This window comes from Orcinus orca, chromosome 1 (assembly GCF_937001465.1).
Source record: "Orcinus orca chromosome 1, mOrcOrc1.1, whole genome shotgun sequence".
NCBI lineage: Eukaryota > Metazoa > Chordata > Mammalia > Artiodactyla > Delphinidae > Orcinus > Orcinus orca.
This window is the reverse complement of record NC_064559.1, coordinates 141,180,517-141,194,920: the sequence shown is the minus strand read 5'-3', so window position 1 is coordinate 141,194,920 and position 14,404 is coordinate 141,180,517. Positions and strand designations below refer to the sequence as shown.

The window sequence follows — 14,404 nt, the reverse complement described above, 5'->3', positions numbered from 1 at the left end:
CTATGGTAAATCCTAAACTGCCATCGCTTAGCCAACAATATGAATAAATTGGAATAAATGAAGAGATTTATTCTTCCTCCCACCCTACGGATATTCTCATTAATTTCTCATTTTGTTGGTTTTGGGGTAGTTGGATGGGTAGGGTGTGTGTGTGTGTGTGTGTGTGTGTGTGTGTGTGTGTGCACGTGCGTACACGTTCACATATGAGTGCAAGTGTGTGTTTGAGATTAACATACTCATCTTTTTTCCGTAGTGCCTACCACAGCTGTGACAGTAACTTCTTCAGCTGAGATGTTCAAAACCACAGTATCAACCACAAGCCCTTCACAGAAAGGCCCCATGAGCACAACTGTAGCTGGATCTCAGGAAGGAAGCAAAGGGACAAAACCACCTCCAGCAGTTTCTACAACCAAAATTCCTCCTGTAACAAATATTTTTCCCCTGCCAGAGAGATTCTGTGAAGCATTAGACGCAAGGGGGATAAGGTGGCCTCAGACACAAAGGGGAATGATGGTTGAACGACCATGTCCCAAGGGAACGAGAGGTATTTCCTGTCAAATACTATATATACATTTTAAAACTTATTTTAGGGGCTTCCCTGGTGGCGCAGTGGTTGAGAGTCCGCCTGCCGATGCAGGGGACACGGGTTCGTGCCCCGGTCCGGGAAGATCCCACGTGCCGCGGAGCGGCTGGGCCTGTGAGCCATGGCCGCTGAGCCTGTGTGTCCGGATCCTGTGCTCCGCAGCGGGAGAGGCCACAACAGTGAAAGGCCTGGGTACAGCAAAAAAAAAACCAAACAAACAAAAACTTATTTTAAGTAGGTTCTGAATTACACAGAAGTGATTTTATTTGAGGAAAGAGATATTTACGATAGCTAACTTCATTGTTGTTTTTGTTACTTTGGTAATATAGCACATGTAGACAACTTAAAGGTTTTTAAACTGTAAAAGTCATTTAAGGTCAGGCACTGAATTAAATTCTCTCCCTCTTAAAGACCTAGGTCAAGCCTGAGATTTTTGCCCATGGATTCTCTAGTGAGGCTTCCTTACAGCTGTCTTTCTCATTGCAATGTATCATTTTGGATGAGTCCCAAGAAAATCAAGGGCTTTTTGTTTGTTTGCTGTAAATGTCTGATATTTCTGTGCTGACTTTATATTTACTGTTTATAGTCTGTATTATACCCTACTTTTCATCAGTTATTGTCAACTACTTCCATTAATGTTTATTCAAAATTTAACACACAGAGTAGGATCATCATAGCTGATTTCCCGAATGCATGCAGAAAAAATGGTTTCAATTTCACTGTTGCTTTCTACATCTGTTGTAGGAACTGCCTCGTATCTCTGCATGCTTTCCACTGGAACATGGAACCCTAGGGGCCCCGATCTTAGCAACTGTACCTCACACTGGGTAAATCAGCTGGCTCAGAAGGTTGGTTGGAACCTTTTAATATGATACACATTGGTGATTAAGGGCTTTAACTTCTAACATAAATAATTTAACTTTGTATGTTAAAATCAGCTTCGTTGCTCTTTGTTCAGCGTAAAAGTAAAAAATTATGCATAGCTTTGTCTGTAAACTATTCAAAGTTACATATGTTTTAGGGCATGCTGTTTTCTATGTTAAGCTTTTTAATGAGTACATAGTTGCTTAATTTCATTCATATTTAGTTCTGTTTCTTTTGATGTTTGTAAGACAAATAGTGTATTGGCCTAATAAATCAAGTATCATTAATTTGCAACTGAATCCACAGAATGCAAGCAGATGTTCATATTGCAGATGATTATGATAGAATAAGAAAAATGACTTTAAAAAGCATTAGTAACTTTAATATTACATTGTAATGCAGTGACATTTTAGTTTCTCCTTCGCCATCTACCTTTCTAAAATGCAAGCAGTAGATAATAGCCCTCAGTATTACATTGATTACATTCTCACTTAAATTTTTGGATCATTGGAATAAATAAGTAAGATTTTTAAATAGCAGTTTTAAATGGTTGCAGTGAAATGAGAGAACTATCTCAAAAATTTTTTAAACGATTTCTGATTTTTTTACCTTTTGTTTCTTTAAAATGTCTGATTAAGTATATTTTTTTGAGGATCTAAGAATCTTTAATCATCTGAAATGAAGAGAAATTGGTCTCAGTTGCAGATTTTGACATATTTGCAAATACTTTTCTCACCACAACAAAGATACTTGGGGAAAAAATAAGAAGCCACAAACAGAACAAGAAATCTTACTGAGATAATATAAACTGTCATTTCAGATCAGAAGTGGAGAAAACGCTGCTAGCCTTGCCAATGAACTGGCTAAACATACCAAAGGGCCAGTGTTTGCTGGGGACGTGAGTTCTTCAGTGAGGTTGATGGAGCAGTTGGTGGACATTCTTGATGCGCAGCTGCAGGAACTGAAACCTAGTGAAAAGGATTCAGCTGGACGGAGTTATAACAAGGTAGGTAGAAATTTTCCGTTGTTTTCAATTAGATGTTTTGTATGGCTGCTCTGGATTCTTCCAGCAGTTAACTGCCTAACTTTTGGCCCCCTGGACAAACGCGTGGAAACAGAACTTCTAATTTGGTTCATATCTCAAGAAAGAATTCTAGCTGGGAAAGGAGCAACGTGCACACCCATCCCCCCCCCAAATGACGCTAATTACCTGAGGGAGACTTTAGTTGTTGGTAAATGTCATCTGCCTGGTTTTGGTCAGTACTCTCACTTTGGAAGGCCCACTAGGAGAGATTCTGTTACACAACTGATATACTAATACAGTCAACTCTTGTGATTGTAAGAAAATTGTGATGCATATAGGAATGTTAGCCACTGAAATACTGTTTTCAGTGGTAGGTTTTGAGAGAAGGACAAGTTTCCTTTGCTAGGAGTATAGTGTGTTAGTGCTACTAATTTTTCCTACCTTAACAAAAATTTGATAGTTATTTTAACCACACTGTAAAGTGTTTATATGAAATTCATATGAATCCGAAATCTGTGGCTGAAATGGTTTTATGGTTTTTTTCTTCCTTTTCATCACATACTTTGTCTCTAGGTTTATCAAGATACTTTGGATTATCATGTTTAGTAAAATACAGCTGAAAACTGAATACACAATCTTGGCAATCAGTATAGACTCACAAAAATCCAGAGGATTACGGTACATAATAAACGCTGAGCTCAGGACCACAAGCTTAATTTCTGAGGATTTCTTCTTTCCTCAATTTTCAACAGATAAAAATCTAACCTCTGATTTTCTTTTCTTTTACTAAAAAGCTCCAAAAACGAGAGAAGACATGCAGGGCTTACCTTAAGGTATCTCCCCTGTGCTGTCACCCTGCTTTCTCCCTTCTTCAGCTACCTGTTACGCTTTATCATCTTGCTGCATGATCCAATGTATTTCAGTCTTTGATAATTATATAATGTGCCCCATATCAGCTGTACAAATGTTGGCTTTTCACAGGTATATTACTCTCAGAATAAGCAAATAATTTATTTTTATAATTTTTGCTGTTTTTCCATTCATCCAAACATACAAGAATTTTAATGAAATATCCTCTGAATTGGAAAGTTATCATAAAGTCTCGTTATTTCCTGTTGTCATCTCTGTGGATTGAAAAACAACTTGAGTGAAACAGCTATGATATATTCCTGGCAGTTTATCATATCAAAGACTGTGTAGTCATAATGTATGTGCATGAAAAAGTCACTGCTTTCTTATCTCTGTGGTGTACTCTTAAATGAAACAGGCTTTGTCTTGAAAGTTTTTGGAGTCATTTCTAGAATCAGGTTGATAAGGGGATGGGTTACTAGAAATAAAATATAAATAATGTGACAGTGCTCTCGATATATGTTATATGTTGGTTTTTATCGAGATGATAGAAACAGAAAGCCACTGTTTGGCTCAGAATCCTTGTCCACTGCAGCCAGTTTTTCTCACTGGTATATCCAAGTAAAATAGGAAACATGGTGAGGCTAACAGTGGAATTATGCCAAGCCAGTTCTGTGTGGTAGATCCAAATAATAAAGAAGTTCCTTTTGCTGGGGATGGTTACTTTCTAACCCTACTCATCTGGGGACCATATTCCTAGTCAATCAAACCTTGAAGAACTAATCTGTATATGTATGAAAACAAAACAAAAGAACTTTGTAAGTTTTGTAGAATAGAGATTATTCAAAAGATATGACTTCACCAGTTTTAGTTGGCAAGATCTAGAAAAAAAGAACAGCATTTCACTAACGAGTAATAGACATTGCTGCATCTGAGAACTTTACAAGAAAAGGCAGTGGGAAAGTCTGTTTTTAGGTGGTAATATTTTGAAAGTCCCTTATTAGCCTGTTTAATGGGGGCAAAGAAATAGATACTGAAATGTATAGAATTTGTTGTATGGAAATTTTCAGCTCACCTTTAAGGTATTAGTTAACGTGTGAAATGTAATAATTAGTATGTTGCCCAGGACATATATCTCAGTGGGAATAGAATAGCTTTTTTTCTTTGGCAGGGAGACTACTTCAGGAATATGATTAGGCTAATGATCATTTTGATTCCACTAGAAAAATACAACTAGTAATAACTAAGGAGCATTACAAATTAATAAAAGCATGCCATCAGCGAGTTATGTGTATAGGTAGTAAATTTCAGCATGACCTTAATTTCTGACCAGTGTCATTTTCAGTATGTCTCAAGTGAGCTTCTGTGTTCAGATAAAACTAATAAAACTCCTTAAGTTGCAAATCAGAAGCTGACTTACACTGTGCAAATGAAGCGAGTTCCTGCTTTGTGACAGAGGATTCATTTGTAACTTAGATTAGAGGCTCCAGTCTGTATTTCTTGGTGACTAATGAATCTGGCCTCAGCAGACCAATTTCTGTTCCATTCTAGTTAATGGCTGCAGCAGTATCAGTGTGAGCATTTTGACTATTCTATCTCCCATCAGAGAGAGAACAAAGCCTTTAATGCCACTTGCGAGTATCTTCTACCTGCTAGGAAGGTCGTGGTGGCTCACGTGGCAGACAGAACGAGGATATTAAGTTGGACTAAGCTAATTAATCTTAACTCTGACAGTAGCCTCAAACAACTTTTCCCCGTGCTCATTTCAATATAGTACCTCAAACTAGCAATTTTTGTTGTTCTTTGTAGAGTGTGTTTTTTTTTCTCAGTGATTATCAGTAGATCAAAACAATTGATATTTGGGCTTAATGACACATTATGGCTAGGTAAATGGGAAAGAGTAAATAAACTCAGTGATTTCAGTTATCCAAGCCATAGTCAGTGTACAGCTACAGTAAGTATCAGTACAAAAGCCTGCCTTCAATTGCTTAACTGACCGGGTTACATTTTTATTTAATGTTGTTTTACATGGTAATAAACTAAACCTACACATAGGAATATTTATAACTTGGATATTTATTAAGACTTTACTTTGCCTTCCTGTTTTTCTTAAATTATTAGTATAGGTTTTAAATATTTTGACTGTTCTCTTGATCTCCTTAAAAACAGATGATTGTTTATGAATTAAGGTATACTCTCGAGTGTTTTTTAGCTGGCCAGGCAATTGGAAGAGTTGAAAATGTTCACAGATAACTTATACACTTTGAAATCACCTTGTTTTTTTCCCAATGATAATAAGTAGACAATGTTATAAGGCACAATTTTGGTTATTATTTTTAGTTCAGGTTCCAAAAAACAATATGGTTTAATTTTCAAGCATAGGTATTAGGCTACTCTAGAGACACCAGTGTTTTCTATTTAGAACATTTAAGTCTTGAGGTTTTATGTAGGAGTGACCATGCATGTAGGGGTAATACCTCAGATTAAGAGCTGACACTGGTTTTATTTCTTTGCAACAATTGAAATATGATTAGATAAACAGAAACAAGTCATCTCTTTATACTTAGTCTTTATAATCAAATAGTAGTCTACTGATCTTCAGCTAGCTCTATTTTGAAAGGGTCAGACATCAAGTTGGCCAGATATATGTTGTCCAGGTGTTCTTCCATAAGAGTAAATCATCATGACAGATAAATATTACAGTTGTCACTAGTCAGTGATTGAAAATCACCTTGGTACTAGAAGTAGTCAAAACTAATGATAGTTTTCTAATGGATGCAGGCAATTGTTGACACAGTGGACAACCTTCTGAGACCTGAAGCTTTGGAATCATGGAAACACATGAATTCTTCTGAACAAGCGCATACTGCAACAATGCTACTGGATACATTGGAAGAAGGAGCTTTTGTCCTGGCTGACAATCTCGTAGAACCAACCAGGGTCTCAATGCCCACAGAAAATATTGGTGAGTGAATCTATTGTCAGGTTTAATTTTGATTTAGAAGATAGATGTTTAAGAGAATAATGCTTCCATTGAGTCTTGTGAGTTATTTCCCAGTGCCAAACTTCTATTTTGTCCAATTATTTTTGTCCCTTAATAAGAGATATTATTGATCACACTCATAAAATTAATGCAAAAGCCAAAATCTATCCTATGTCTTTTAAAAGTTGGTGTTTTTTTCCAACTGAAAAATCATTAAAGGAAAACAGTGTGTAGAGTACCTAACTGCAAGAATATGGACTGCTTACGTAATGAAAGTGCTTGCTGTGGAGCTGTGGCGAATGCCTTTCCATTTTATACAATACGTTCCTAATGAGGTTAAATTACTTTCTGAAATGCGTTCTCCCAAATATTTTAGGCACGCAGATATTTGAGCCAAACATTTATATTAAACAGAACTGCTTTCAGGTGAAAATGTGGTCAGTGAACTACATCACCCATAGAGCAGAATATCCATGCTTTATAGACTGTAAAACAGCTGCGGATAGTTTTGAAGCATCATTTAGAATTTAAATGCTGGCAGTGAGAGGTAGGAATTCACTTTTGATAGTATTTGAAAGAAGTACTACTGTAAGTACAGTGAAATTATATTAATATAGGCTTGACTGATTTAGAATTGTTATTCAGTGGGGTTGAGCTCGAATGAAATTTTAGTATCCCTTAGTAAAAAAATTTCCAAAGCATAAATGTAAAAAAAAACCCAAAGGGAACACAGACTACTTTTCCATCGAAAGAGTGCATTGGAGCAGCAGATATTGAATGAAGTTTTGCTATCTGGAATGCCATATCTTATTGCCTTATTGTGCCTACCTAAGTATGAGACTTTTATTTAAAAATACAGAGAAACAAGGTGTATAGGAGAAATAGACATCAATCAGATTATGGTACCTGGATTTAAATTCAGAGCCTTAAGCTTATTTTAAATAACTGAGTTTTTAGGAGAAAAGGTATATTAAAATCATGTTTTTGTTTACTTTATGAGGTTTTGAAATGACAAATAACTTAATAACTTTAAGTGAAATCAAAATAATTTGGCCTGCTTTAATGTGGGAGACCAGTCATAAGGAAAGTGATATTCTACCATAGCTTAGTAGGAATAGACAATGAATAAAGCTCCTATTTTATGTCTAAAGCTTTTGTTATTTTGAGGTTTAATTTATTTAGTAGTCTAATAAAATTCCTAACATACGCATTAAACAATTCTTCTCAAATGTTTCCAGGGACATACCTGTAAGGTAAAGGAGTGTGGACTTGATTGTCTCAGAAGATAAGTCATAAAAAGTATTGTTTGAAGTGTTGTGTTGTGACCTCAATTTGTTTTCTAAATCTTCTGAAGGCTATTTTAAAAACAACCAAAAACCATAAAATTTCCCATTTAAGCTCCTTCCAAGAGTGCAAAGAAATTTTGATAGGCCAGGTCAATATCCTCTGCTCCCACCGGCTTTACGTATGCAGAACACTCTATTATTACATGTCTGAGATATTTTTATCTCAGTTTGAGAATGGCCAGGAATATTTTTTCCCTGATACTTGTGTTTTTCAGAGTTCTAAATGTTTATCCTTTACACTGGTTTTTAAAAAAATTTTAATTAAAGAAAGAACATTGTGGGTAGAGATTCTCATAGCGTGTAGTACACATTTTACTGCCTTCTCAAAAATAATGCCCTGAACTTAATGTATGCATGTATTTATTACCCAAGAATTATCGATATGAAGGCCATTTTACATATTCCAATATATTTCCATGTCTTTTATTTCACAATTTTGTGAAAAATAATATCCGTAATTTAATATGGCATTCAAGATTCAACTTTTTCCTAGGACTTGTTCTCTTTTTAGACATGAGAACTAAAATAGCCCATTATCCCTTTATGTCTTCACTTTATGTTCTCATCTAAATTTAGGGTGTGGATACAGTATCTTTGATTATTAAGACAATTTGATTCTCCTCCTTAGTGGTTTCTCCTTGAATCCTTATTTTCACTTGATTATATGATTTACCCTTATACATGACCTCGTAAAATGGTATAGTTATATGTTATAATTATACCTGATTATAGCTTTTTAAAATCAACTTTGAGGTATAATTTATATACAATAAGAGCAGCTGTTTTAATGGTACTCTTTGATGAGATTTGACAAATGTACACCCATTTAACCAACAGCATGGTCAGTATTTCAGCCACCTCAAAAGGGTCCTTTATAATCTTTGTCAGTCAGTCTTGTTATACCCCCAGCCCCAGGCAACCACTGATCTGCTTTATGTCACTATAGTTTAGTTTTGCTTTTTTAGACCTTCCATTGAATGGAATCATAGACTATATACTCCTTTTGATCTGGCCTCTTTTACACAGTATAATGTTATTGAGATTCATCTATGTTGGTGCCAACATCAGTAATTCTGTCCTTTTTATTGCTGAATTTCCATTATAAGGACACAACACTATTTGTATATCTATTTATACATTTAGGTCATTCCCACTTTTTGACTGTTATCAGTAAAGCTGCTATTTTCCCAAGTGATTGTACCATTTTATATTACTAATAGCAATTAGAGTTCCAGTTGCTTCACATCCTCACCAGCATTTACAATTGTCTTTTCAAATGTCTTTTTAAATTTTAGCCGTTTTAGTGGTTTGTAGTGGAATCTCATTTTGGTTTTATTTTGCATTTGTATGTTTGCAAAGTTATGTTTTGCTGAAAACTGTTCCAACTTTTCATGTTCTTATTGGCCATTCATATATCTTTTTGTGAAGTATCTGATTTTTCCATTTTGAGTTCTTTGTTTTATTATTGGATTATAAAGATTATTTATATATTCCTGATACAAATCTTTTGTCTCATATATGTATTCTGAATATATAGTCACTCAGCATGTGACTTTTCATTCTATTTTCTTAATGATATCTTGAGAGAAGCAGAAGTTTTTAATTTTGATAAAAAATCCTCATTACCCAGCTTCAACAACATCTAGCCAATCCTGTTTCACTTATTCCTCTCACCATTGTATTATTAAAGCAAACCCTAATATTATATTATTACTTTAAATACTTTAATATGTATCTGAGACTTTAAAAAAAAAACAAGCCATTCTCATACTTTAAAAAAATATCAAAAACAGGAAAGATAAAAAGGGGATTTCAGTTATTTGATTTTTGTAAATTTGTTAATACCTAATTTGTTTAACCAGGATACAAACAAGTTCATGTTGTACATTTGACTGATGCATTGCTCTTACTGGAAAGGAAGAGTTTTCCTTCTACCCTTCGAGATTCTTTGGCTGGTCTAATAACCTCAGGTTTAAATACCACCCCCCCAATACTTTCTGTTGCAGCTTATGAAAAGAAGCACATCATGTTTGATTGTCTTTCTTTGTGATCTTAAGATTGATTACTTGGTTTAGTTATTATCAGCCTAATCCAGCATAATAAAATTCCCTATCATTTATTTTCCCAATGGGCTTAGCAGCCAGCTTGATTGTATACCTCAATTTAAGCTTAGTTATACTGCAGTAACAAAAACCCTAAAGTCACGGCAGCTCTCAACAACAAAGTTTATGACTGCTTTACTCCATGTCACCTGAGGCTTAGCTTTGCTTTGCTCCCTACCATCTTCAGTTGGCTCCATGTTGCTTTTACCCCGGGACTCAGGCTGATGGAACCTAGTACACTGCGGGTCTGCTGGCAGAGGTCCTAGTTTTTCCATTGTACACTGTATTACTTTTCTTCCCCTTTCCTCTCACTGCAGCCACTACTCAGTGATGAATTTGACAAACAGAAGGACAGAGAAATACATTAAAATCCTATCTTCAGCACTGGCTGTGAGTGAGGCTCTGGGTGGCTCTTCTATGAATCACGTGTGTTCACTTTCAGGAAATCTGTTGAACAAAACATATATTATGTCGGCTATACAAAAGTATAGAGAAAATCATAAACATCTGTGTAGCAGTCACCCACTGAGCCACATCTTAGCATTTTACCATATTTGCTTCAGGTTTTGGGGAAAAGAAATAGGTATATATAATCTGGAAATCCCCTGGGTCCCCTCCTTCCTGATCAGATGAAGAAGAGGGTAACCATCGTTCTTACTTTGTTAGCATTAGTAAGCTTTTATTTATTTATTTTTGCTCTACAGGTATGTACATTTAACTGTTATTTTTCATGTCTTTAATGTTAATGATTTCACACTATAAATGTAATTGTATAATTTTCCCTTGCCATTATATTTTTCATATTTATGCACATTGATATGTGCATCTCTAGTTCATTCATTTGCTCTAAGAATGCACAATCATTTAACTATGCCTGTGATAGATATTTTAGTGGCTTACACTTTTTTGCTGATATTATGAAAACTGTGGTGAAAGTTTTTGTATGCCTCTTACTCATACATTTGTGACTTTCAAGATATATATGCGTGCACACACACACAACCTAGAAATAGTTTTTGAGTGGTAGAGCATGCCCATGTTTAACTTTACTAAATACTGCCACGTTGCTTTCTAATGTTGTTTTACCAATTTACATTCTCACCAGTAATATCATTGTTCCCCGTCACTCTCTTTGTCAACACTTTATTATTGACATAAATTTTGTCATTCTAATAGATTTGAATTGATCACATTATTTGCAGTTCCCTGATTACTTAATGCATTTATTGGGTATTTTAATTTTCTCTCCTGTGAATTTCTTGTCCACAATTTTTTCCTGTCTATCTCTTTCTATGTAGGTAATGCATTCTGGAAACTAATTCTTTGAAGATTATATAGTTTGCAAATGTTTATTCTGTCTGTGCCTTCTCTTTTGTACCTTGTTTATTAATCTTTTGTTTTACGGAATAATGAACTCAAATTATCAATCCTTTCTTTTAGGATTGATACTTTTGGGATCTTGTTTAAAAAATATAGTGTTTTGGGGGGGTTTTTTGTCCCCTCATCAAGAAATTTTTCTCTACTTTGCAGTGATAAAGATTTTATACTTTCTTTAGAAATGATAAAGCTTTGCCTTTTTACATTTATGTTTTTAATCCAACCTGAAATTTATTTTGTTTATAATATTAATGAGGGAACTAATTTCATTTTTTTCTATACAGATAATCAGTTGTTTCAGCACTTTCAGTGCATAAGCCATTCCTGTCCCCAGTGGTTTGTAAAGATATCTCTGTCGTATATCAAGTTTCTGTACATGTTGGGAGTGTCTGTTTTACATTGTTGCTTTTGTTTTTGTTTCAATACTATTAATATCTGGTGAGTCCTTTCAACCCTGCTTCTTGAGGAATCGGATTCCTCTGGGCTGCTATTTGGCATGTCTCTTCCATGTGCATTTTAAAATCGTCTTGTCAAGTTCCACATACTCAAAAAAATCTTGTTGGAATTTTTATTAGAATTAGACTGAGTTTGTAGATAGATTTTGAAAGAAGTGTCACAGATTTATCTGTTGAGTTCTCCCAGATTGGGCCACGATAGAATTCTCCATCTGTTGTTAGGTTTTCTAAGTTCTATATTTTTCCCAGTAATGTCTTGTACTTTTTCAATTAGGCATATTCCTAGGAAACATACACTAATTTTTATTGTGAATAGTATTTTTTAAAAATTACATATTCCGGGGCTTCCCTGGTGGTGCAGTGGTTGAGAGTCCGCCTGCCGATGCAGGGGACACGGGTTTGTGCCCCAGTCCGGGAGGATCCTACGTGCCGCGGAGCGGCTGGGCCCGTGAGCCATGGCCGCTGAGCTTATGCGTCTGGAGCCTGTGCTCCGCAACGGGAGAGGCCACAGCAGTGGGAGGCCCACGTACCGCAAAAAAAATAATAATAAATTAAAAAAAAAACATATTCCAATTGTTTGCTGATTGGTGTACAGTTGATTTTGCTGATTGCAGACTTGCTAAATTCTTTTCCTTCTGATAGTATAGAGTCTCCTGCCCATTACTATGTAGTTAAGTATATTTTCTATAAATAATGAACACATTGCTTTTTCCTCCCAGTCTTTGTACCTTTTATTTTTCTTGAATTACTGCCTTAGCTAGGTCCTTCAGTACAGTGCTAAATAAAACTTGTGATAAGAATGATACTGACTTAAAAAAAATTGCTTTTAGAGTTTTGCATCATTTTTTTCTGTAAGTTTGGATACATAACCATTACCTGATAACAAAACCTTTATTTAGGCAAGGAATTTTTCTTTTATTCTTACTGTTTCATAAAGATTTTTTATACTGAATGAGTGTTGAAATTTGTTGAATTCTTTCTGTTAATATTTTTCTTATTTAATTTCATAATTTGGTTAAAGACATTAATATATTTTCTAATGCATTAATTTCTATATGCCTTTTTGAGTTAAACTCAGTTTGTTCAGGATATTATATTTAAAGTGTATATATAATTCATTAACTATTTTTACATACTTTAAATAAGTGAGGATATCCTATAATTTCTCTCCTTTTACTGTTCTGTGCATCAAGAGTATATATTAGTTTTGTGAAATGAGTTGAAAAACATTCTCTTATATTCACTGGAGCAGTTTGTTAAAGATTCAGTATATATTTAACCATGAGTTCATTTTCTTAAATGGTCATAAAGTATTGGGGTTTCTATTTATTTAAGTCAGTTTTGTGTTTCAAGAAAATTTTCCCTTTTGTCTGTCTGTTTATTTATTTATAGTATAAAGTTGATTGTTGCATCTCTACTAAGATCTATATTAATGATCCTGTTTTTAAAAATTCAAATTATTAATTTTTTACTATGGACATGATTTTAAACTTTAATAAGTAAATATTTGTTGAATGAAATTAAGTCTTTGTACATGTGTATCTATATTTGGAACATTTACTGAAAACTTAAAGGATTTCCTTTTTTTACCCTGTCTTCTGTCTTGTTTTAAGAATAATTAATAATTGAGAACCCCTTTTAGTGTGAAGAAGAGAGAGGTATATATTAAATCTATATTTTTGTCACTCATTCCCTTCACCCACTACCCACAAACATGGAATCTGTTATGAGGACAGGTGATCATCCACATACCCACCTGCTTAATCTTTCTAAGCAAAGTATCTCTACCAGCTTCTGCAGCTGATAAAATTCTAGGAGTTATATGACTCATTATAAACTTATATTTCAGGTGCTTGACATGTGGTCTCATAGCTTATAAAAATTTCCAATGTTATGATTTCATATTTACAGCTGAATCTATATGTATTTTGCAAAACAAAGTTGAGAAAGATTTTTAAAAAATAGCATCCAAGAGTTACTCTGTAATGGTATGAGTCCATTTTGCTAAAAAGAGAGTGGGTGAATTCATCATACTCGTGTGTGTGTGTGTGTGTGTGCGCGCGCGCGTGTGCGCGCGCACACACATGGCACATACAACACTTACACACATGTTTGTCTAAGTATAGAAATAGCTATTCAAGGGTATATGCCATCAGAGAGGGTTAAATTCAGAGAAAAATGTATGGACTGTATTTACTGAATTATGTGTTACTTTTTAAAATTCAAATACTGAAATGAAAAATTTTCATCCAGTTCCTCTCATTTCATCAATAAATGGCACATTCTAATTACTAATACGAAATAGTTTTCTTTAGTGGAAACAATGATACTTTTTCATTCTTTTAAGTAATCATATGCTGATATAAAGTATTGTAGTCTTTATTGGAGTTACAGTAGACAGCATTTATGTTGAAGATGTTACTATTATATTTTTTAAACAAAGTTAAACAACATTGGTCTTGTTGATCACATAAATGTTCTTAATGTTTATGCATTGTCTTGTTTTTCTTACATGTTTTCCAGTGTTGCTACTTCATTTGAATTTTTGAACTTTGGATTATACTGTAGTGGTTGGCAAACTTTTTCTATAAAAGTCCAAGTAGTACACATTTTAAACTTTGCAGGCTATGTGGTCTAAGCTGCAAATACTTAACAGCCATAGACACTATGTTCATGGGTAATCATGGCTGTGTCCCAGTAAAACTTAATTTACCCAAACAAGTGGCAGGCCAGATTTGGCCCACAGGTCCTATTTTGCCCAACTTGAATATGTAAAAATTGATCATTGCTAGTGAGAATTAATGGGAAGTTTGAACATAAT

General features: G+C 34.5%; 1 protein-coding gene across 15 annotated transcripts in view; it reads left to right on the top strand.

Annotated features, from left to right (window-relative positions):
- Positions 1-14,404, top strand: part of ADGRL2 (adhesion G protein-coupled receptor L2) — a 271,291-nt gene that overhangs the window by 230,589 nt on the left and 26,298 nt on the right. For 9 of the 15 annotated variants that reach the window (XM_033416623.2, XM_049709710.1, XM_033416630.2 and 6 more), the window contains 5 exons: positions 254-544; positions 1,328-1,431; positions 2,268-2,453; positions 3,266-3,304; positions 6,102-6,285. In XM_033416623.2, coding sequence (XP_033272514.1) covers positions 254-544; positions 1,328-1,431; positions 2,268-2,453; positions 3,266-3,304; positions 6,102-6,285 — 804 coding nt within the window. The remainder of the gene's footprint in view (positions 1-253; positions 545-1,327; positions 1,432-2,267; positions 2,454-3,265; positions 3,305-6,101; positions 6,286-14,404) is intronic. The other 6 variants (XM_049709707.1, XM_033416628.2, XM_033416631.2 and 3 more) reach the window with 1 other exon arrangement.